The sequence below is a fragment of the Crocodylus siamensis genome, chromosome 1 (genome assembly GCF_052110815.1).
Source record: "Crocodylus siamensis isolate JL-2025a chromosome 1, ASM5211081v1, whole genome shotgun sequence".
NCBI classification, from domain to species: Eukaryota; Metazoa; Chordata; order Crocodylia; family Crocodylidae; genus Crocodylus; species Crocodylus siamensis.
This window is the reverse complement of record NC_143395.1, coordinates 405,875,447-405,897,777: the sequence shown is the minus strand read 5'-3', so window position 1 is coordinate 405,897,777 and position 22,331 is coordinate 405,875,447. Positions and strand designations below refer to the sequence as shown.

The window sequence follows — 22,331 nt, the reverse complement described above, 5'->3', positions numbered from 1 at the left end:
TTTGTGGAGCAGCAGCATCTAAATATGTTGAAAAAGAAATTGGAAAAGTAAGTAGGTATATTTGCTTTGGGTGAACTCTGATTTACAGTACCGTTTTCTGTTGTTCTGCATTATCAAATGTTGTTTATTTTTCTATTTTAGTTGCATCTGAACCTTTGACGTTAAATATTATAGTAAAAGAGTTGGCACTAGATTCTACATCTGTATGTCGTGAAAAGAATATACTTCATGTTCCACCACTTTTTGTGCATGTAAGACTTGTTGCTCTTAAGCATTTATAAGTTCAAAACCCTTTTTTGGTTTCTTTCAGGTTTGAAACATGCTGCTTAAGACTCTACCTTATTCCCCACATTATTTTGAAAGCTTATCTGTTCTTGCTGTTTATAAATGAACTTTTGCACCAGTGTTTCACTGTTGGGCTCCAGCTGTCAGTAGGAAATTGGTGGGTGTGAAAGTTACTAACCTAAACATCATCTGTAGTACTTCTGTTATTTCAGAGACCCAATCACAGTTTTTCATCTTGGTGTTTGGTGTCACACTGTTGTTGGGAAGAAGAGAAATCTTTATCTCTTGATTTGATTATGTATTTTTGAGCAACCTGCGATTTGTATGTTTTATTTAGTTTTGCAGGTTATTAAATGTGTGTTTTACAGTGGGGAGGAAAATGTTCTTCCTGTTTTTGCAGACCACAAATCTGTCAAGGGAGCCATTACAGACTATTATGTTAGCTTCTTAGCTTGTATTCAGAAACTAAAGCCAAAGTTAACTCCTCCTTTCCTTTCCTCTTTCTCTTTAAAGCTGCATGTATTTTTGTTTTCAAATTAGTCCAAATGAAACAGGAATAAAATGAATACTCCCTTCCTCCTCCCTCTCCCCTATAATTTCTTTTTTTTCTTTGATTAATCTGAAAGGATATTTATTGTAGTTCTTAGTTGGGAAGTCCACATAATGCATAACCAATTAAGCCAAGGTGGTAGTTCTGTTGGAATACCCAACAATATTTGAGCCAATAAATACTGGCATTTGTCCCTACAGAATACAAGCCTGCTTTATGGGAAACTTTCCAGGTCTATATTTTACCAGAAAGTAAACTTTGGTTTATTAAAGCCATATGTAGTTCAAATCCTGACATAGGTCACAAGAAAAAATAAGTTTGGTTGTCTTATTCCAGTACCCATTCACTCGCATCTCAGATCCATTACTTAGTTTGACATGACTGGCAATTTTTGCTTAGAAGGAACTCACTAGAATATAATAAGGAAATTGCAGCTCAGGAGTATGTTACAGTTACAGAGCTTTGTAGCAAAGTGTACACTATGTTTTTGATTTAACAGTACTATTAAAGCCTTGCTTTTTGAGGGATACTAAATTCAATTACAGGTTTGAAAGAAACTTCTGTAAATCACTCTTAAGAAGGCGAAAAACTTTTAAAATCCAGGAGTTGGTTAATAGCTTGTTTAATTTTGGAGAAGCCATAGGAAGAGAAATAGAAACCATCAAAGGGACTATGATCAGAGCAAGTTTAATGTCATACATGGTGGTGATCTACACCTGAATGTTGTCTATATGGATACTTTGCAAAACACAGGGGCACAAGTAACTTGTGTGACTTAACACACCTTATTCGGAAAATAGATCCATTATTAAAATAATATTAAGATTTACTCGAACTAAAAGATTGTAAAAATGTCTGACTTTACTTTTTTCTTATGTGTACTCCTTCATCTTAGTTGTAGGTGTTTTCTAGTATATCTTTTAAACACTAACTAGGCATAGAAAACACGGGGGGGTGGGAAAGGGAAAATTTTAAACATCCTGGTAAAGAAAATACAGGGACAGGAGCAATAACTAAAAAAAATTTAACTAATTTTTCCAGCTGAGTATATTTCAAGTTGACAGTGCTCTAAGATTATTCCTATTCTGAAAGATTTTACTAGAATTGTAGAATAGTAGGGTTGGGAAAGACCTCAAGGCTAGGGACAGACATTATACACAAACTGGTTTAAACCTGTAACAGAACATACGTTCAGTGCACATAAACCAGTTTGCAAATGGCTGAAACTGGTTTAAGACAAGCCTGGTTGAATGTAGTATTAAACTTAACTGATTTGGGTCAAACTGGTTTATGCAATGTCTGTCCCAGACCCTGTTCTGGTTTAAGTTAAACCAGATTTCCCCAGCAACCCAGATGCTTGGCTGGGCTGGGCTGGGCTGTCTGCTCCAGAGAACATGACTGGCCCCACTCCTCTTCATTCTAGCTGCAGCTCCAGCAGAGACTGCTTGGCTCCTTCCCCCCCCCCCAGCTTGCTGAGCAAGCAGGGATCCCACCCCCACCCCTCCTATCTCCCACAGCATGGAACCCAGCTCCATGGACCCTAGGCAGGTGGTATGCTAGCTAATGCTGAAAGGTGTCTCTGAGTGTGTTTCTCCAATTTCACTGGGTCTGACAGACAGAACAGTGTCTTTTTAGGGCTTTTTGGAGCTAATCAACACATCACTGGTAATATTTCTTTTTCTTTTGGAAAAAGCTGTTTAAGAAGAGCTTGAACTAATGAGAGAGGCTTTTGTTTCGTTGGTGGGCTGATAAATGCTGTGTTATCAGCTCCCTGTTGGCTCCCTTGCCTGTCAGGTTTGCAGACAGCATGAAGAAGCAGGAAGAGGGAGATTGTAAAGCTCAGTATCATCAACAGATGCATGCACCGCACTCCCTCCCTTTGCCTCAGAGTGCCAGTCTGGGGCTGCGGGCTGGCAACACTCTCGCCCCTTGAACAGTGAGTGGGGAAAAGCCTGGGACGGTGCAGGCATGGTGGGGATTTACACCCCTTCTTAATCAGTGTCCTGCTGGGGCCTTGCCACACCCCCTCTCTGCTCAGCATCGTGGAAGGGAAGGGAAGGCTGCTGTAGTGCCTAGCTTCTAGCTTGAGCCCCTGCAGGCATGTGCCTGCATTTCCCCAGTCTAGATGGAGTGTCTGTACAGCTGCAAATCAGTTCAACCTAGGCAGGTTAGACAAGCCTGCAAAGATTTGAATCAATTCAAGCTCCGGCTTTTTGAATGTCTGTCCCTAGTTCATGAAGTCATGTAGTCTAGCCCCATTTCAAGGCAGAATTGTCCCCGACTAAACCAGTTATGTGTTTGTCTAAGTTGCTCTTCATAACTTCCAGGGATGGTGAATCTACAACCTCTCTTGGTAGCTTCTTCCACTGCCTAACCACCCTCATAATAAAACTTTTCCTAATTTCCAACCTAAATTTTCCTTGCTGCAATTTAAGATCATTGCTCCTTGTCCTGTGCTATATGGCCACAGAGAATAGTTCATCTCCATTCTCCATATAATCGTCCTTAAGGTATATGAAGACTGTAATCAAATCCCAGTGGTTCATGTAGTCCAACAGTTGCAATAGTAGATGTTTTAGAGCAGAGGTGTCAAACTTGCCTCTTTCTCTGGACTAGATCTGGACCGCTGGGGCTCTTTGCAAGCTGGAATCAGCCCAGGACACGGGGTTGTTCCAGGAGTAGCATCAGCGCCTGCCTGGTGCCTGTGGCAGCAGTAGTTGCAGCTTCAGCTCCTTCCTGGTACATACAGTGGTGATAGCAGAAGCTCCAGCTGCCACTATGTTGCATGTCTCATGCTGGTGCTAGAGCTGCTGCCATGTGCTGCCTACTATGGCAGCATATGGGGGTACCTATGGGCTCCAGCTCTGGTATGGAGCATGCAGCATGTGATAGTGTTGGGGATGTTTGCTGAGGAGGAAGAGAAGTAGTGATGGCTATGGGTGAAGTGGCTGAAGGGCAGCTGGGCTTGTATCAGCTCTCACTCATCTTCCTGAAGCTGGTCACGATGTCCAGTAGGACCTGAGGGTCCCAGATTCTGTGGCAGGCCAATCCCCCTAGTTATGCCACCGTCTTCTGGTAGCCCATCAGTAGCCTGGTGGTTCGGATAGAGCAGCTCTGATGGCTGGTATTAGCCCATGGGCTGGCTGTATGTTTGACACCTCTGTTTTAGGGAGAGAAAGAGAGAGCATCTGAACAGGGTCAGTCTAGAGTGGTCTGTCCCTGGCATCCACCATCATTAGTTAGAGATGCTAAACATCCTTGACTGTTCTGTTTAATAGCTTTTTGTGAATTTGTGTAATCCCTCTTGTGAAATGGCTATATTATTTGTGTGTGCAACTTCCTGTGGTAATGAGTTCCACAAGTTCACTATGTGTAGGGCCCCACTGGATTCATTGTCAAAGTGGGCTGCACTGTGGCTCCTTTAATCTTGCAGGTTTCCCACGTGTGCCCCATGGATGATTGGTGGAGGGGCACTGCTTTCAGCTTACTCCTGATTGTCAGAGACATAAAAACCATGGTTTTAAACTTAGTGCTGTTTTTGTCTCCTCGCTGCTGATGGTTGAGGGGCCCTGGTGGCCCTACTGCTTGCTGATGATTGGCAGGGAGACAGAAATGGTGCCAAATTTAAAAACGTGATTTTTGCTTCCCTGATGGTCAGGAGCAAGCCTCAAGTTGGACCCCTCCACCAGTCAGCAGCAGGGGGGTGCTCAAGGGGAACCTACAAGGTTAAGGGAGCTGCAGCCAGTCCACTTCTGCTGTGAATCCAGTAGGGCCCTAACTGTGTGTTACAGAAAAAAAAAAATTGCTAGTTTTAAACCAGTCTTATGCTAATTTCAGTAGAAGCCCCCTATTTTTAGTGTTCTTGGACTTGGTGAGCAACAGTTATCTGTTCATTTTGTCCACACCATTCATGATTTTATAGACCTCTATCATATTCTCCCCTCAGCCTCCTTTCCAAACTGATGAACGTTTTTAGTTTCTCCTAGTATGACAACTGCTCCATGCCCCTGATCATTGTGGTTGCCCTTGTTAGTACCTTTTCTAGGTCTACTGCCTCACTTTAGAGATGAGGAGACCAGAACTGCACACAGTAATTCGAGATGTGGACATACCATGGATTTGTATTTGGCATGGTGCTATTTGTCTTTCAGTTCCCTTTTTAATGAAACCCAACATTTTATTAGATTTTTTTTGGTTGACACTGCTCATTGAGCTAATGTATTTGGAGATCTATTGAGGCAGACACCTTGGAGTCATTGTAGGGCTGTAACATCTAGTTCAGAACTTAGCATTGTGTGTATATAATTTAGATTTATTTTTCACCGTGAGCATTACCTTGTACTTGTCAAAATGTGAGGTTTATTTGTCATTGTTTTTCCTACTTACATTTAGCCTAGTTACAACTTTCCAACAGCTTCTCTCCATGCCCGTGGATTTGACTACTTGAAATAATTTAGTATTATCTGCAAGCTTGGATATTTCACTGTGTACCTCTGTTTCCAGGTCCATTGATAAAAATGTTTGAACAAAACTGGGCCCAGCACAAATCCATGCAGGACCCCACCTTTGAATTTCCTCCATCCTGAAAAAGTGATCATTTAACCCTTTGCTTTCCTATCTTTTAACCAGCTCTCAATCTATAAAAGAACCTTACCTCCAGTCCTGTGACATCTTGGGCTTTTTAAAAAACCTTTGGTGAGGGAATTTGTTGAAAGCATTTTGAAAATCCAGATATATTTGTCAGTTGTATTCTCTTGTCCTTGTGTTTGTTAATATGCTCAGAGAACTATGACAGGAATGGAAACAGTTTTGCTTGTGGGAAATGCATTGGAAGTTGGGTAGATGAGATAAGCATTATGCTACCTTCTCTCCAGATAAAGTGACCTCAAAGACCCACCCAAAGTTCCTGCTCTAGGTAGTCAGACTTTCATTTGGAGCAGCAAATAAACTTGCCTGCTCTTCTCCCAAGGTGTCACTGGGTGCGTCCAGATGAGGCTGCACATACTTTTTGCAACGTCTCAAACTCCTTGAGATGCTGCAAGAGGCACATGTGGGAAATAAAAACCATTCCCCATGCTGCAAATTTGCAGCAGGGGAGCAAAATTAGACTCCTGGATATCGAACAATACCAAAATTAGACCCCTGGATATCAAACAATACCAGAATTACCAATCGCCCACTTTCCAAGAGTTGGGCTCAAAATTGGGTTAGACTTACTAGATCACAGTGATTGTTTTGTTTGCAGCTCCTTCTTCACAATTCCTTCACATTAATCTCACTGTGACGTACCCTCCTCTCTCTCTTCGCTTTCCTTCATTTGTCATTGTTTGGCTAATCCCCTCCTAACAGCTCTTTCCCAAAGTTCATGTAGGTGATCTAATATCATACCTAGCAGCCTCACATGTGGTCTGTTTTGCCAAAGAAACTGTTTGCTAATGCTGAGCATTAAAATGAGGCGTGTGAAAGAGTTATTTCTGTGGGCTGCTATGGCACTCTAAGCCTTGTTAGGCTAAATTAAGTGTGTGTGCGTGTGCACATACACAGTTTTTATTGTATGCAGCATGCAGTGGTGGGCATCTGAAAATGTACAGACTACTCTCTTAGCCCAGAAATTTGTCCATCATGTTATTCAATAGCTGATGTTAGCTTCTCCCCATGTGTTAATCCAATCACTGCGGGATACCATAAAAGACTTGATGTTTCTAAGGATGCTCAAAAAATGCATGTTGTGAGGAGCCTGTGATTACAGTAACTTAGCAGGCAGCCTAGGTCACACAGAGTTTGCCCCTTAGTGTGGTGGTTAAAAATTAGTCTCTCTTTAATCGGCCATATGTAAATGTAAAGCACTTTCACAGTTACATTTCTGTGGTCAACCATAACCTGCATGTGTGTGACCACAATGGAACTTTGTAGCTTTAATATTGGCTAATTTGCAGCATGTTCTTGAGGTTCTGTCTGTTTTTAGCCTGATAAAAGCTGCAGCATGAGGAATGTCTAGAAATGTAAACATTTTTGTCTGCATTTTACTATATATTACTGATGAAAACTTAAGTAAGCATCCAGCTGGAAGGACTGCAAGTAACAAAATCTCAAATAATTTGGACAATAATTTGGAACTTGGGAGAGAAACTTATAAAACTTTGACCTCTCTATACATTTGTTTAGAAATACCAGTCAATTTAATACTTAAATATAGACTCATTTCAAGGTCATAAGTGCGTGCATGTGCATGCATGCTTTTTTCCTTTTTTATCATATGTTATATTACCACATATGCCAGAGTTCTTAACAAGTTTGTTTGTTTTGTTTGGTAGAGTTAACTTTTACTTGATGTAGGTAATAATATTAATTCAAATTAAGTAACTTAACATGTTGGTTACTTGAACATTTTTCTTACTTAAAAGCAAAAAATCAAAACCTGCCCCCCCCCCCCAAAAAAAAAAAAAATCAAAAAAAAAATCCAGTAGGTAGATTTCTGTTTTCCAGGATCACAAAACACATGTTGTGTTCAGAGAGAAGATTTTTTTTTTTTGAATTTTCCAAAGTGCTGATCTCATGTGAAGCATGTCCTGGGAAATAGTTGGTGTCTTAGTAAGTCTAAGGTCCAGATTCTGTTCCACCTGTTAGGAACAGTGGATTTAGGTGCCTGAGGGCTCTGACAGATGTTATTCTTGGTGTGTTGTAGTTTTGTTGCAGGACAGAAATTTAGTCTTTATCTCCGTTAATTTATAGTAGAACGGGAAGTCACAAGAATGTGACTCCCCCCCAGTGTATCTCTATAACACTTGATATTATATTTGGTCAGACCACAGGTCCATGAAGCCCAGTAGTCTGTATCTCACAGTGGCACAAAGCAAATGCTAAGGGGAAGGATATGTATTCAGTGTCCATCCAGACAGATCAGTTCCCTGCTCTTCTTCCATTACAGGTTCCATCTGGATAACAGCGCTGTGAAGTGGGGAGGATAGATTCATTAATGTGTGTCGTATACTGGGGGTGGGGGGAGGAAGGGGAGACATGCTCTGTGAAGTACCCTGGAACAAGTTCATACAGGACTTCAAAAACCCCAAACAATTCTTAACTAAATACTGAAATAAAAATAGGTAGAGAAGGTTCTTTGGCTAGATGTAATACCTTTTATTAGACCAACTAAATAGTTGGGAAAACTGTTCTTTGCAAGCTTTCCGGCACAAACGCCCTTCTTCAGGTGTAGGGAGAATCTGCCTGAAGGACGTTTGTGCCTGAAAGCTTTCAAGGAACATTTTTTCCAACTATTTAGTTGGTCTAATAAAAGGCATCACATCTACCCAAAGAACCTTGTCTACCTATGTCCTTGTATCAACATGGCTACAGCCACCAATCCTGAAATTAAAAATAGTTTTGCATTTATGCTAAGTTCTTCTTTGCAAGGATGCTAATATGCTTGTACATATGTTTAATTTACAACCGTTCAAGTAGTGGCCTGCTGAGAGGAATTAAATTTAGGCCTCCAGAGCTTATCTGTATGGCTGACAGCTGCTGTGCTGCCGCTGCCTCCTTCTGTCCCACTGCCTTGCCTGCTGCTGGATCTGGGGTCTTTGATTGTCACTAGCAACTCAAATCAGTGGCAGGGGAAAAGATAAGGACAAAGTGGTGGCAGCATTCACCCCGTGGTGAATTAACACCTCCCCACCCCGTTCTGGGTCTGTACCAGTTTAGTGTCTCAGCTGTTCAGACAAGCCTCTGCCAGATGTAGGTTTTCCTGCCCAGGGAGCCAAGTAAGTTGGACAGCCCTTCTAAGTAACAGACCCTCACACTGTTCCTATGAAATAAGGTCATTTTAGTCCTGTTTTGCACCGGAAGATTGTGAAACAGAGCAAGCTATCCATCTCCTCTGTATCTTGCTGTATCTGAATCAGGGCCACAAAATTGGAAAACAGGCCTCATAGCTTGAAGCTTAAGGAGTTCAGTTTACTCACATTATTGAAGCAAAGGGTGGGAGGTGACTTGAATACTATGTTTTTTGCCTGTGGTACACAGTTTCTTATCTTGAGGACTGAAATGCTGACATACAGAGAGATGAGGTTCTTTGGGTGAATCTAATATCTTTTATTAGACCAACTTAAATAGTTGGACATTTTTTTTAGCAAGTTTTCAGCACATCTAGAGAAACTTTTTAATAGTGACGGTGAGGGGGAAGCTTGTCGGAACTTGCTCAGAGGCGAAGTTGAAGTTGGACAAAATCAACCTTGAAATGAGATGCAGCTTCCATGTTGCAGAAGTATTTACCAAAGTCGTGGATGGGCCAGCATTGCTTGGAGGCCTTAAGATGAGAATTGCTTTCTTTTTGAAGAGCAATGTTTGATTCTAGCTCTGGGAAAAATTCTGTGGCCTGTGTATAGGGGGTCAGATTGGATCATTGTAATGACCCTTTTAATATTAAGATCTATATCCCACCTGTTTTATTTCTTTCCCTCGGGGACTATGGGGGAGAATATTACCTAAATGGCCCTCGATATGGTATTCATGCATGCGGCAGTAAAATAAATCAGTATTTATAATTGAATCCTCTGCTTTAGAGTTTCAGCCAAGTCCAGAAGAAATTCCCCGCTCCCAGGTCTGTTGGGTGACTGTTTTGCCACTGAGGCACTGGAGTTTGGCCCCAACCTGAGGCAGAGGGTACTGGACAAAGTAGGATAGTCCTCTTGAGCTATTACAGAGGATTTTATTTTAGATATTGGGCTCCTCTTTCTTGTTCACATGCCCAGGGGTTTTCTGCTTACTGCATTTCCTATTGGGAGCAAGCAATGTTGCCAGACATAAGGTAATTATGATTTTGTATAGTACAATCAACCATTGTACAATGTATGATAAATGATTACAAAGATGACCAAAATGCATAGTGATTCAGGAAGGTCCAAGGAGTGCCTGCCTTTTGAAAAAGAAATTTCATATTTGATCAAGTTTTCCATTTTCAGATGAGTTTAAGTTACCCTTGTGTCATCCCTTATGCACACAAATTCCTCAGATCTGTGTTGCACATGTGACCATACATCTGAAGGCAAGCACATAGCAGTAGAAGACATTGATTCAGATGTGGAATCTGATGGAGATGGGCTTCTGTGAGATGCCAATGAATGAAATGATCAAAATACGTGGTATCTACAGCAACAGGGTCATGTATTGAGGGAAAAAAGTTATGTTTACCTAATTTTAAATTTAATGGTGTGGAGCAGTTTCAAAATAGGGGGAGCTGCTTCTGAGGAGCACATAGCAGCTGTTATGCTCTAGCTGTTATGCGTGCATGATCCTGAAATGATATAAGTGAGCTAAATCACCCCAGCTTTAACCTAGGGTGAACCGGGGCTAATGTTGGAATGGCTTTGCTGTATTTGTATCACTGCAGGCTTATGCACAAGTAATAGTTACAACGTAATGGGTGATATGTGGTCAGGAGCAGCATCTCCCCCTCTCCTTTTGAAATCACTCCAAGTGAATCTTTATTCATGCCCCAAGACAATATTTAGTTCAACAGGATAATTTGGAGGTTCCATTTTTTCAAAAGTAGCAACACTACAAAGGAATTTCTCCCTGTGTCAGGTTGTCAGACTTTAGGAGACTTTTGCCTCCCTCTGCAGGATGGGTGTGATTTTTTTTTTCCTACTGAGATTATCTGGGTTTATTTTATCTACTGGGTTCCCTATCGTTGAGGTGACCTTAGGCTTTGGTGGTGTCTTGGTCTCGCCTACTCTGCCCATTACATTAGTTTCATTTTTCAAAAACAAGAATGATTTGATTTAATTAAAGTCTTTGGATTTGATATGAGGGTGTCCGGATGAAACAAGTGGCCTGTGAAATACAGAAGGTCAGCCTTAATTTAACTAAACTGTGAGAATCTTATTTGCTCAAAGTACTACATACCACAGAATTAATCTATCCTACTCTAAGCCACTGTTCATTTTATTACTAAAGGGGGAAAAGAGGAAATTCTGAAATCACTTGCATTTACAGGAGTAAATGTAGCAGTAAAGCAAGCAGTTCAATTAAAAGTCTTTTCATTTTCCATGAATGCTGGGTGGGATCTGGCTAATCCTGATGCTTGTTATGGTAAGTTACTTAAATTGAATCCTCTGTTAAACAAAAATGTAAATGTGTGCTTTAGAGAGAGAATGCCTGTACTGAAAAATTCAAACCAGGATGTTGTTCTAACGATAAGGATTAATTTTGGCTAATGTGGTGTAATAAACCAGTTATGTTCTTGAGTACTCGTTGAGCCATAATAAAATTTAATAGCTTTGTGTTACATTTATGACCTTTCCTTAGCTGTGGCACAGGAGGTGAATCAGATCTGAGGGGGTGGGGTACATATCAAAATTGATTTTTAAAGGTTTTGGAAATATTACATTTTATGCCATTAATTGTATCATCTCACAGCTCTGCAGTTATTAATAACACATTGTGGCAACATATATTTTATGTACAGATGCAGTATGTGAATCGCTACAAACCTGCATGCTGAGTTAGTAGTTGAAGCCTGCCATGAAAGGGAAATCCAGAGTGTCCAGTTAAAGTTAATTGGACAGGCAGAATCTTGCTGTGGGGATGCAGTGAGCGAGGGAGGAAGCTAAGGGAGTTTTGCCAATAGCATCCTCTGCCTCTGTAGAGGCAGCATTTCAGTATTTTGAGGATATGAGCGTTACAAACCGTGCATTGATCCAGATGGGTTAAATGTGTGAGTGTGTCCGATATTTCCCGAGTACTCAGTCTTAACAGAAAGCTTTATCTTGCCTTTCCAGAGGTTAGATTCATATATTGTGAGGCTGGAAGGGACCTTGGAAAATCATTGGCTCCAGCTCCCTGCACCAGGCAGGAAAAATGATAAGTGGGGTCAGGTGACCCCAGTGAGATGACTGTTCAGTCTCCTCTTGAAGATTTATAGGGTAGGTGATTGCACCACCTCTGGAGGGATCTTATTCCATAGTCTGGATTCCTAGTGTTGAGCCTGAAATGGTCTTCTGGGAGTTTGTGGCCATTACTCCTGGTTTTCCCTAAGGGTTCCCTGGTGAACAGCTGTTCACTGAGCCCCTGATGTACTCCCCTGACATAGCAGTAAGCTGTTACCAAGTCCCCTCTCAGCCTTCTCTTTTTCAGGCTGAAAAGTCCCAGGTCCCTCAACCTTTCCTCATATGGCTTGTCGTACAAGTCTCTGATCATATGGGTGGCCCTTCTCTGGACTCAAGTTTTATCATCAATTTGTTAAAGTGTGGTGCCCGGAACTGGATGGAGTAGTCCAATTGGGGTCTCACCAGTGCCAAGTACAGAGGTCTTGTTGGAGATGCATTGAATGATGCATGACAGTATTATTTGCACGGCTGGCAATAGTGTTGCACTGCCGACTCATATTTATGTTGTGGTTCATTATTACCCTCAGGTATCTTTTATTTGTAGTGCTGGTCAGGTTGGTGTTGCCAGGCCTGTAGTTGTGTAGGGGATTGTTCATCCCCAGGTGGAGCACTTTACATTTCTTGATGTTGGACTTCATCTGGTTCTGACTTGCCCAACTTGCTAGCCTGTCTAGATCTGCCTGTATCTGCAGCCTATCTTCATGCTTCCCCATAACTTAGTGTCATCTGTGAACTTGGCCAGTGAGCTCTTCACCCCCTCATCCAAGTCATTGATAAAGATATTGAAAAGTACACCGAGCACTGACCCCTGCAGGACACAGTTGCCCACTTCTTGCCAGAATGGCACAGATTGCACATAGACTCCTTAATGAATTTTTCCAGGATTTTACATGGGATAGAAGTTAGGTGTTTTCTGGATAACCCTCCAATTTAATGAATCTGGTTTACTGATATAAAGTTCAAAACAACAGTCTTTCTCACTGGCTTACATCCTGTCACAGGGGTTTTGGTGGTCTCCCTGTTGAAGCTTTCCCTCTGGCAGGCTCACTGTAGGTTTTAGTCCTAGGCCTTCCATCTCGGGGCTTTGTAGACTTACTCATCCTAGACCTCCTCACAGACCCTTTTTTGGTTGTTTCTTCTATAGAGTAGCTGTCCTGTTGGGAGGTGTAATCAAATGCCCCATGTAGGGGAGAGGCTGCTCCTGGGCACAGGTGAGACTGAACCCAAACCTCTTCAAGGGGCCTGTTCCCCTGTGATGGAGTGGAATTGAGTTTGCTCAGTCAGTTTTGGTTCTAACTATTGAGAGCTGGGATTTACAAATTTAGCGATGGAAACAGTTTTAAACCCTAATATTTCAGATTGATTTTCTTCAGCTTGCTCTTGGGGGAGAAAAATACCTGCAGTGTGGAACTGTATGCCATCCAGTATTACCAGCTGGGCTGGAACATTTAAATCTAGGAGGTAGGCACGTTCCACTTGAAGAGCACTAGCGGTAGGTAGCATTAAGCTGTTTTACTTTTTGAAGCAGTTATGAGAGTGGGATGAATTGTATATTGTCAGCGGGATTCGTGGATACTTTCTAGGCAGCGAAGAAATACTGAGATTGAATATTCCTGGAGTTTTATTCCAGTTTTTTTAGAAGAGTGGGTTTTAAGATGGGCAAAATACTTTCCAGAAATTACAGGTGTTATGCAGCTAGGGATGAGCAGTAGGAATTGTTGTTTTTATTTCTCACTTGCTCTGTTTTTTGCTTGCTTCTTCCCGGTTGCTTATGAGATGCTTTGTGTTAGTTTTGATTTTAGGATCTTCAGAGCGCTGCTGGGTACTCTCAACCTGCATAGTGAAAGGAGCTCTTTGTTAGGTGCTGTTCCAGAACACATGGAGTGAATAACTGCTTGGGGGACTTGGTGTTATTGTAGTGAAAATAACATCAGTGACCACTTTCAAACATGAATAAATCATGTGAGGCTCCAAATAAGCATGAGATTGGCTTACAAGCATTTATTTTTGGCAGATAAACACTGGGGTTGTTTTATTATGACAGAACCCTGAATGTTCAAAATCCAGAAGTATTTCAATCTTTTCTTCACAGCCATAATGGTTTATCATATTTTTTATGAAAGGGAAAATTTTTAAATAAGTGAGATTTAGGCTCTGAACTAGTTTGAGTGGAAGAGTAGTCTGAGGAATAGTGGGGGCAGTGAACGTTACGTGACCCAGCATTTGTCTTTTCTTAGGGCAAATGGCTTCTTTGGTGGACTGTCAGGAAATCAGTGATATCTTATACAAAGTGCTTGGGGAATAGCTCCTATCCAAACATGGGTAACAGCCCAGAGTTCCAGGTTTCTGTCCTCTGCTTTCCATAGCGCTTGGCTAAAGTGCAAGATCATATGTGTTTCAAGCTCACGCAACTGGAACCCAAATGGTTTGTAACACTGGGGCTGCAATATTACAAACTGTGGAGTGGAGATCAGTGCACTATAAATATAGGCAGCCCTTGACTTACTGTGTTTCGACTTACGGCGATTTGCACTTGCGGCGCGCCGCCATTTACTCCCATGTTTTTACTAGCAGCTCTGGATCCTTGCACTTATGGCACTACAGGGAAATTTACAATGAGAAAAAGAAGGCAGCAAAACAAACATCCCTAGATCAGTTTCTCAAAAAGCCCTAAGTCTCCCCAAAATCTCCCCAAAGAAGCCCCTCTGAATTCCATGACCCTAATGAAGGTGTTTTTTCACCTTCTGATTTAAATAAAATTTTATGTCATTAGTTACTGTTTAATCTGTTTACATACAGTACACTTTAGAAAGCTTTGTACTGTACAGTGTATATCATTTATAGTTAATTAAATAGTTGATTTAAATATGGTGTTTATGGTCATTTCTATAAAAAGTTGGGCATCAGGCCCTTGGTCAGGAACATAACCCCCTATTATAACATTGTTTCTGTGGGAAAATCAGATTTGACTTGCACTGTTTTGACTTACAATGCCTTTTCCAGGAACATAACCTGCTGTAAGTGCGAGAATTGCCTGTAGCATGTAAAACACCTTAAAAGTAGAATATATAAAAAGATCAGAAGAAAACTGGACAGAAAAAGGCTGGCAAGAAAAACGTAGTTTAAAAGATGGAACCAAAACCAGAAAAAATATAGGAGCTCCTGAATTATGTCAAGAATTGTTATGGTTTTTGCTTAAACTTTATTATCTTGCTTCCATTTGATAGTTAGAAACTGTTGCTACTAAACTGCTTGGAGTCTCACTCTTCAACACTGTCTAGTGACCTGGTTTTGTTTGGAAATTTTCTTCTTTTTTGTGCTAGGGCAGTAATATTTAAATATATATAATTAAGCCATAATGGTTTCCTAGAGATTTATGGAAAGCTTTCTTGAGATGCAACTGCATCTCCTTCAGTATATGAAAGATGGCTAATGGTGATCATTAATGTATGCATGTATGTAAGTATCCACTAACTTGATCATTTTTGTTTGTAGGAGAGGTCTGCTTACAATTTACATGGCCAATTTGGTGAGTAATCTCTTCTTCCAAAAATAAATTTTATGAGGATGGGAAAACCATCTTTTGTTAATTAGTTTATATTTTAGGTTTATTTCTTTTAAACTGTACAATATTTTCTCTACACTTTCAGATAATGAAGTGATTTTAATGATACAAGTTCGATAATGTCTCTGTTAAAGCAAATATTTTCAGTGAAGACTAAAATTATTCATAGTATTATTATTAGGTTCTCTTCCATTACATCCTCAAAAGAGTGCAATTTTGTATGCTGCATGGTCAGTAGAGCAGTAGCTACAACTTTTCTTTTGATTTTTTTTTTGTGTGGATTGGAGTCCAGTCCTACAAAGCTATTTGCATTTAATTTATATTTAAAGTCTGTATTGATTTGTATGTAATACTGAATAACATTTCATTAAAATCGGTGGTATGAACATTCAATTTATTAGTGATTTGTACAATTAATTTTGCTTTCAAATATATAACATTTTAGTGTCACATAACTGCTCAGAATTATGTTATTCTATGAGAATTATATGGTCCTTTTTGTGTTTTGTTGTTTTGCTTTGGTAAAGAAACATAATAAAAAGTACAAAAAAGGAGATTGATTTCTGTATGTTCTGTTATAGCAGTACTCTTTACAGTAGAGACTTGGTTTTATGCCTTCTCAAAGACGCATACATTAAGACAATACTACATGGATATAATGGACTAGGATATGAATAACAGAAATAAAATAGTATACATGTATGAATAGGAGAGAAGAAGAGGTGGAGTTGACAGTTTTGCTGCCTTCTTTAAACAGTTTCAACAACTTTTTATCCAAACGTATCTAGAGACAGGGTCCAAATATCTTTGAATTCATGCCACTCATATTTACAGTCAGAAGAATACAGTGGTATTCTTTGGTGGCTAACTCAGATAGGTCTGAAAGCTGCTGCTTTAGGCAAGGCATATATGCTCTTTTTTCAGTCTTTGTAAAATCATGTGCTTGGTGATTATGACAGCCTTTAGAAAATAAATAGTTTCTGGTGGAGTTAATCTATTTGAGCAGTTACATATCATAGAAGCTCCCTCAAAACAATGGCATTTTTCTCCTTCAAAATCCTATCGTGCAAATTCCCCTTTGTTCTGATGTGTACAAAATCTTAGCAGTGCAGTCCTTAGGTTGCTGGTGTTTTGACACTGCTGCCTGTGTGATTGACCCGGATTGTTACCTTGTTTCCTTCTCCATCTGGCTATTAGCTCTTGTCCTTATTTTCCAATTTAAAACATTTAATATCAGATTATAATTTCTTTGTGGCAGAGGCATTTTTATTCTGTTTGTGCAGCGTCGGTCGCAGTCAGGTCTTGGTTAGTGTCTGAAGCTTCTGGGTACTCTAACACAAATAATTTTCAGCATTGATTTGGCTGTAGGCAACGTTATATTTAACTTTTCTTTCCACAGCATCCTGCCTGTTGGAGTCTCATATCGTAGGATGGCATTTTATGTTGGATTTCTTTTTCAATTTAAATAGTGGATGTTAACATTTTTACAACAGGATTTATAATGGAATGTTATAATAGATTTATAATAGAATGTTAACTGAACACGCTAACAAAGCTTTGGCTTCCTAACAGGGTCAACTTAATCTTGGTAAGCTTGACACATTTCTCCTTTAATTGAATAAAACCAATGTGCTCCAACGCCCTGTGTAGGAAGTGTGTCTTAGAAGAATGGTGGTAATTAATTTAATGTGTCATCATCCATTTGGAAAGAGCTTTTCAGGAAAGGAGTTTAATAAGAATTTGCTTAAAAAACTAGTCTTTGGAATAAACCCAGATTCTGACATGGAGTTAACTGTTTTTGTGAATGATTGAATTAGAGAAAACAAACCGGATCTGGGTCAAACGTTTGTAAATATTAAGCTCTGTAGCACATACATATGACAAGGGTACTGGAGAGAAATAAATTACTTGAAAGTATTTAATGGAAGTTTCTTTTTGAGCTATGAACTGTCTCTCTAATGAGATGCTTTAGGACTAAAAATTTTAATTGCATACTTAGATGTATTTACATGAAGTGTGAAATCAGAATAATAGGGGGCTTGCTTGATGTACTTGGCTTGACCATGACACTTTTTGTGAATTGGTAGGATGTCCTGTCACTGTAAATTAATGTACCTTTCCTTTTGTTACTTTGCTAAGAATATATATGCTTGAGTTTTTCTGATAGTAAATTTAAATCCCACTAGTGTATGCCTATATTAAATTTGCCCTTGGAGTATAGAGAACTGTCTTATTTAAGAGGTTCATCAAGTTTTAATGTTTAGTGACAGCGGTTACTTTTTAAACAGCACATAATGTAGCTTCTCTGATTTACTAAACAATGAAAATGTTTACCAGAAGTAAAATATTTAAGTATATGGAGCTCTTGTACATTTGTAGGACTGTCACCTAGGATTTAGGGAAGTGTTTTAGAAAGTCTTCCCTTTCTATTTTTTTTTTTTTTTTACACTTTGCTAATGTTATTTTGGGACCTTGACTTTCAGGAAATCTACTTTTTAGAAGAAGCAGTATTAGAAGCAGTATAGGTGTGTTTAATTTTTTAGCAGACGTCAAACTTGATAAAATGCCAAGCCAACAAGACTATGCAGTTTCTGGTATTCAAGGGCTTTCAGCATCGTGCAGTTTAGGTATACACGTAGCTTTTATCAGAGAGAGGTATTTGTGTATGAATCTTCATTATGTCCAGTTTGACACGATATATAGCTATTGCTAGGTATTATAACTTGCTACCTTGCCTGTTTTGCAGTACGTTCTGATACAACAATCTGTGAATTGTCATTTACCATTCTGAAATCCAAGAACGTTTCTATTGTTTGAGACAGAGGTATGACTGTTCCCCTTCCCCTGCAATACCCTTGTCGATGGTAGCCTGGTTGGCAGAACTGGGCCACCTGTGGTCAGCCAAGAAACTTTTTCACCAAAATGGACCTATTTAGCTTCTCCTCTAGTACTGGGTAGCATTTTATGGTTAAGGGAGGGAAATACCAGGAATTATTTATGAAATAAGAGGTAAGAAGAGATTTCCCGGCTCTCTTATATGCCTGCTTTAGGAAATACCTGTACAAAGATCCTACTAGCTCAGTGAATACAGATACTTGTAAACCTAAACTCTCACTAGCTGCACCTTCATATTAATAAGAATAAATTGGCGGTGTGAACAAATAATTCATATTTGTACTGGGTAGGAAAATTTACTGGATGTGATCTCAAACTAGATATATGACTACTACAGCCAAGGTAATGGCCAAGATCAGGAGCTATATATATATCTATAGATATACATATCCACTGCTAGGCTTTTAGCTGTGAATTAGGTTTTGGAATGAATATAAAGGGCAAGGTTCTTTGTGGAGTTTTATTTTTGATATGGAGGATCTAAAATCAACCTGTGACCTCACTGGAAGCTAGCACAAAGATTTTAGAAGTAAGCTAATATGACCAGATACAAAGTTGTCAAGAATGTAGACTTGGAAACTTTGAACCTGTTGCAATCTGTGAATCAAAGTTTCTGTAGTGCCAAGGAAGAGTAGTAAGTCCTGAAGGCCACATAGACATGCACAGGCCTTTCCAGTTCTATTTTAGATTGCACATGTTGAAGTCAAGACATTTCTAAGATGGTAATTGATGCATTGGCAATAAATAAATTATATATATCTTTCAGGAGATAATTTAGGATCAAAAGGAACCCCAAGATTCCATCAAGAGGTGGGAAGTGAAATGTAATCACTAAAGTTATTTTTGTCTGAAAAAGTAGAAGATACTTAATAAGCAAAGGCCAATAAATAAGATATGGTTCTTGGATTTCAAAAGATTGTCATTGTAATGTATGGTGAAGTAGGAAAACGTTCAGTATTTTAGTAGTAGTCTTTGCTTTGAAGTAAAAGAAAATATGTCTTTACATTAATTTTAGGTTGTGAAAGGGAAGAAATATTTGGCACTTGTAGGAGGGATGATGTACATTAAAGAAAGCCAATGTCAAGATAGCAAACAACTAATCTCAGTTGAATCCAATTTGATATCACGGGTGTTGGAAAAAGATGCGCTTTCTGGAAGACATACAGGCACTACTTATCATTAAAATGTTAACTAAAAGAAGCAAGTTGCATAGCACCTGCTGTCCAAAAGAAGTGAGTTGCATAGCACCTGCTGTTGTAGCAACTGAACTGTAAACTGCATAAATTAACCGACGTTGAGCTTATTGTATAAATCTTGTCCATTCTTTCCATTTTTTTCTGATATCTGTCCAAGCGTTAAGTCTGATTTTTAGACTATAAATGCTTGAGGGAAGGACATACCATTGATTTGTGGACATACCACATATTTGAAAAAACATGTGCTTCTACTATATGGTTCTGTATGTATATATTTTTTAATACAATTATTAAATCAGTTTTCCTTAAGTCACTCTTGAGGGTCATAGGTTAGATAGCTAATGCTGTAGCCTTGTGTTAGGACAGCCAGATGAGTAGAACACGCAGTCTGATAATACAATTACACAGAAGTCTTTCCTCACTTACTTTACTTCGATTGAAGAGAGAAAGGAGACCAGAATAAACAGCACTATTAATGAAGCCATGAATTAGAGAATGGGAACCAATTAGTAGAGCATTAGAAAGAGAAAGGAGAGAGGTAGGAAGATAGGTGTTGATATATAGGCATGAGATGAGAAAGAGAAGTTGAAATTTCAGTCAGTGATAAAGGATAGAAATCATGTTTGAAATGGAGTGATATAGCAGAAGAATTTGGTGAATTTATTGGTGAAATCTTGGCTAGCTGAAGGAGAAAAAATGACAAGTGGGAGAGAGAGGAATGTATTATAGCTAAGACAGAGAATAGCAGAAAAGACTGCTGCAGAAGAGCAGAGATTTAGAAGAAAAAACATGGAAGGACAGGATTTACTAAATTGACAACGAAGTAGTGAATCTAGAAGATGTAAATGATAAGAGGTGGAGAATAATTAGAAGGAAATATAGATAATTCAAGCTTCCTTCCCTTGCCTCTTGAAATTATGGCTGATGGTGGCATCCAGTGGGAGGTGTCCAAGAGAGAAATTTAAACAGAATGTAGAAGGAAATCTGGAGGTGATCAAGGATAGAAGGCAGATGGATGGTCACACAGGTTGTTTATAGTTAGTAGGAAGCAAGAGGAAATGTGGAAGGAGTGATCTGGAAGGTATTAGTAGAGACTGGATATGGAAGTCATGCAAAAATATATACAAAAAAAATTGTGGCACTTGTTGTTGAAGCTCCTGCTTAGAGATGACTTTCTGTAGCTTTTTTTGGATGAATACCTGACTGAATTCAATCTAGCAGTGAACCTGAACAGCTGGATAATTTGTTACTGTTCTCTTGAGGCAGTCAGCCTGTTACTTCTTACGTTTTTATAAAAATAACTTTCAAGTCCAGTTGAGGAGTAGTTAAAGCTCCTTAGAAATATTGGCCTTATTAAACGAAAACATGTTCCAGGAGAATTGGTCAGATGCATTCCAGTAAATGATACACAGATGCCTGTATATCATAAATATCTTGACTGAGTAGAAGCAGTTTATTATGCTCTGAAGGGAGTCCAAGCAACTTCACAAAAACATTGTTCTTTGATTGCATAAGTGGACCAAGTGCGTGTTCGTTTTGGCCACAGAGTTATGCCTATTTCAACCATTTGTTAAGAAAGAGGGATAATCAGTTGCACTCATAAGGCTTTGACACATGAAATATTTGGTCTAACATAGTGCCAGACTCCTGAAGGCTGGCTTAAAAATAAGTTCTTCAGGATCTAATGGAGAAACAAGTCTTCAGTGTATTTTAATGCAGACACAGCCATCATTCCAGGTGCTTAGAATGTTGGATACAAAAGTCCCAGTGCATCAAAGTATTTGTATATATTTCAAGCTTTTTAATACATGACAAAATGTAGGGTAACATAAGATACATGATACGCATAGGCAGCAAAATAGATAGGAAGTTGAGAGAAGTTGGGGGCATCAATAGGGGAAATAAGGGGGAGCATCAAATATGATGCAGATATTTTAACTCTAAGATCATTTTGATATCCCTTTCTATAAATAGTCATTTGTTATAAAATGGGAAAAAATGAAATATGAACAATTGTAAATGGTTTCAGCTTGATCTTGCTAAAAGGAATATCTACTTGTAAGGGGTGTTCTGTATCTTAAGGTTAAAATGATTCCTCTTCACTGGGGGGCAAAATGTCAAACTTACAAATGAAGGACAGGAAATTGTGACACTAAATTCCCCGCTCTTTCAAACACTTTCCCAGCTTGCTTTCTTAACTCACAAATTTGTGTGGAAGTGATGCACAATACTATGTTGCAACAAAATGAAAGAGAGCTGTGTAAAGAAACAGGTCAAGGCTTATTTTAAGGGATCACACTTCAGCAAGCAGGAGATTTTACAAATAAATGATATTTTGTACTTTATCACTTTGTATAAATCCTTGGTAACTGGTGAAATGAAGACGGATTTTATGTTGTGGTGCACCTCTGGTTGGGGCATATACTTGTACTAGTGAACTGCCTGTCAAGAATGATGGATGAATTTCAAATAACAAAAACAAACAGGTGGATTTTACTTTTTATATTTATTAAATACATTAAATATTTGTAAAAAAAAATAAAATAGGCTGAACATTTGAAGACATCAATCCCATCTTGTACTTGCTCTCATCCAGTGGGCTGGAGGCGTACCCTCCCATGCTGCTGCCTGTGTGCCTCTTTGCGCCCTGGGCAAGGTCAAGGGCAGGTGAGCTCCCTTGCTTGGGGCTCAGAACAGGGCCGCTGCTGCTTGTCCACTGCCTCATGCCTCTGCCCGGCTCCTGCTTTTCCTCAGCTGGTCCTTCCCTCTGCCCTCCCTTCCCTCCATGCTGGGTGCCTGGCGCCCTCCCGGGAGGAGCTCAGCAGAAACAGGCCTGGCCCCTGACTTTTTTGTCAATTCTGGAAGTTGGGATCACTCTGACATGGTCGCTAAACAAATGCTAAGGTTTAGCAAAGAAATGTTTCAGAAGACGCACACACACACACACCTATCTATAC

The 22,331-nt window shown here is 39.5% G+C and overlaps 1 protein-coding gene across 2 annotated transcripts in view; it reads left to right on the top strand.

Moving 5' to 3' along the window:
- TMEM135 (transmembrane protein 135) overlaps positions 1-22,331 on the top strand; it is a 346,955-nt gene that overhangs the window by 79,853 nt on the left and 244,771 nt on the right. For both annotated transcript variants that reach the window (XM_090030607.1, XM_090030608.1), the window contains one exon: positions 15,214-15,247. In XM_090030607.1, coding sequence (XP_089886733.1) covers positions 15,214-15,247 — 34 coding nt within the window. The remainder of the gene's footprint in view (positions 1-15,213; positions 15,248-22,331) is intronic.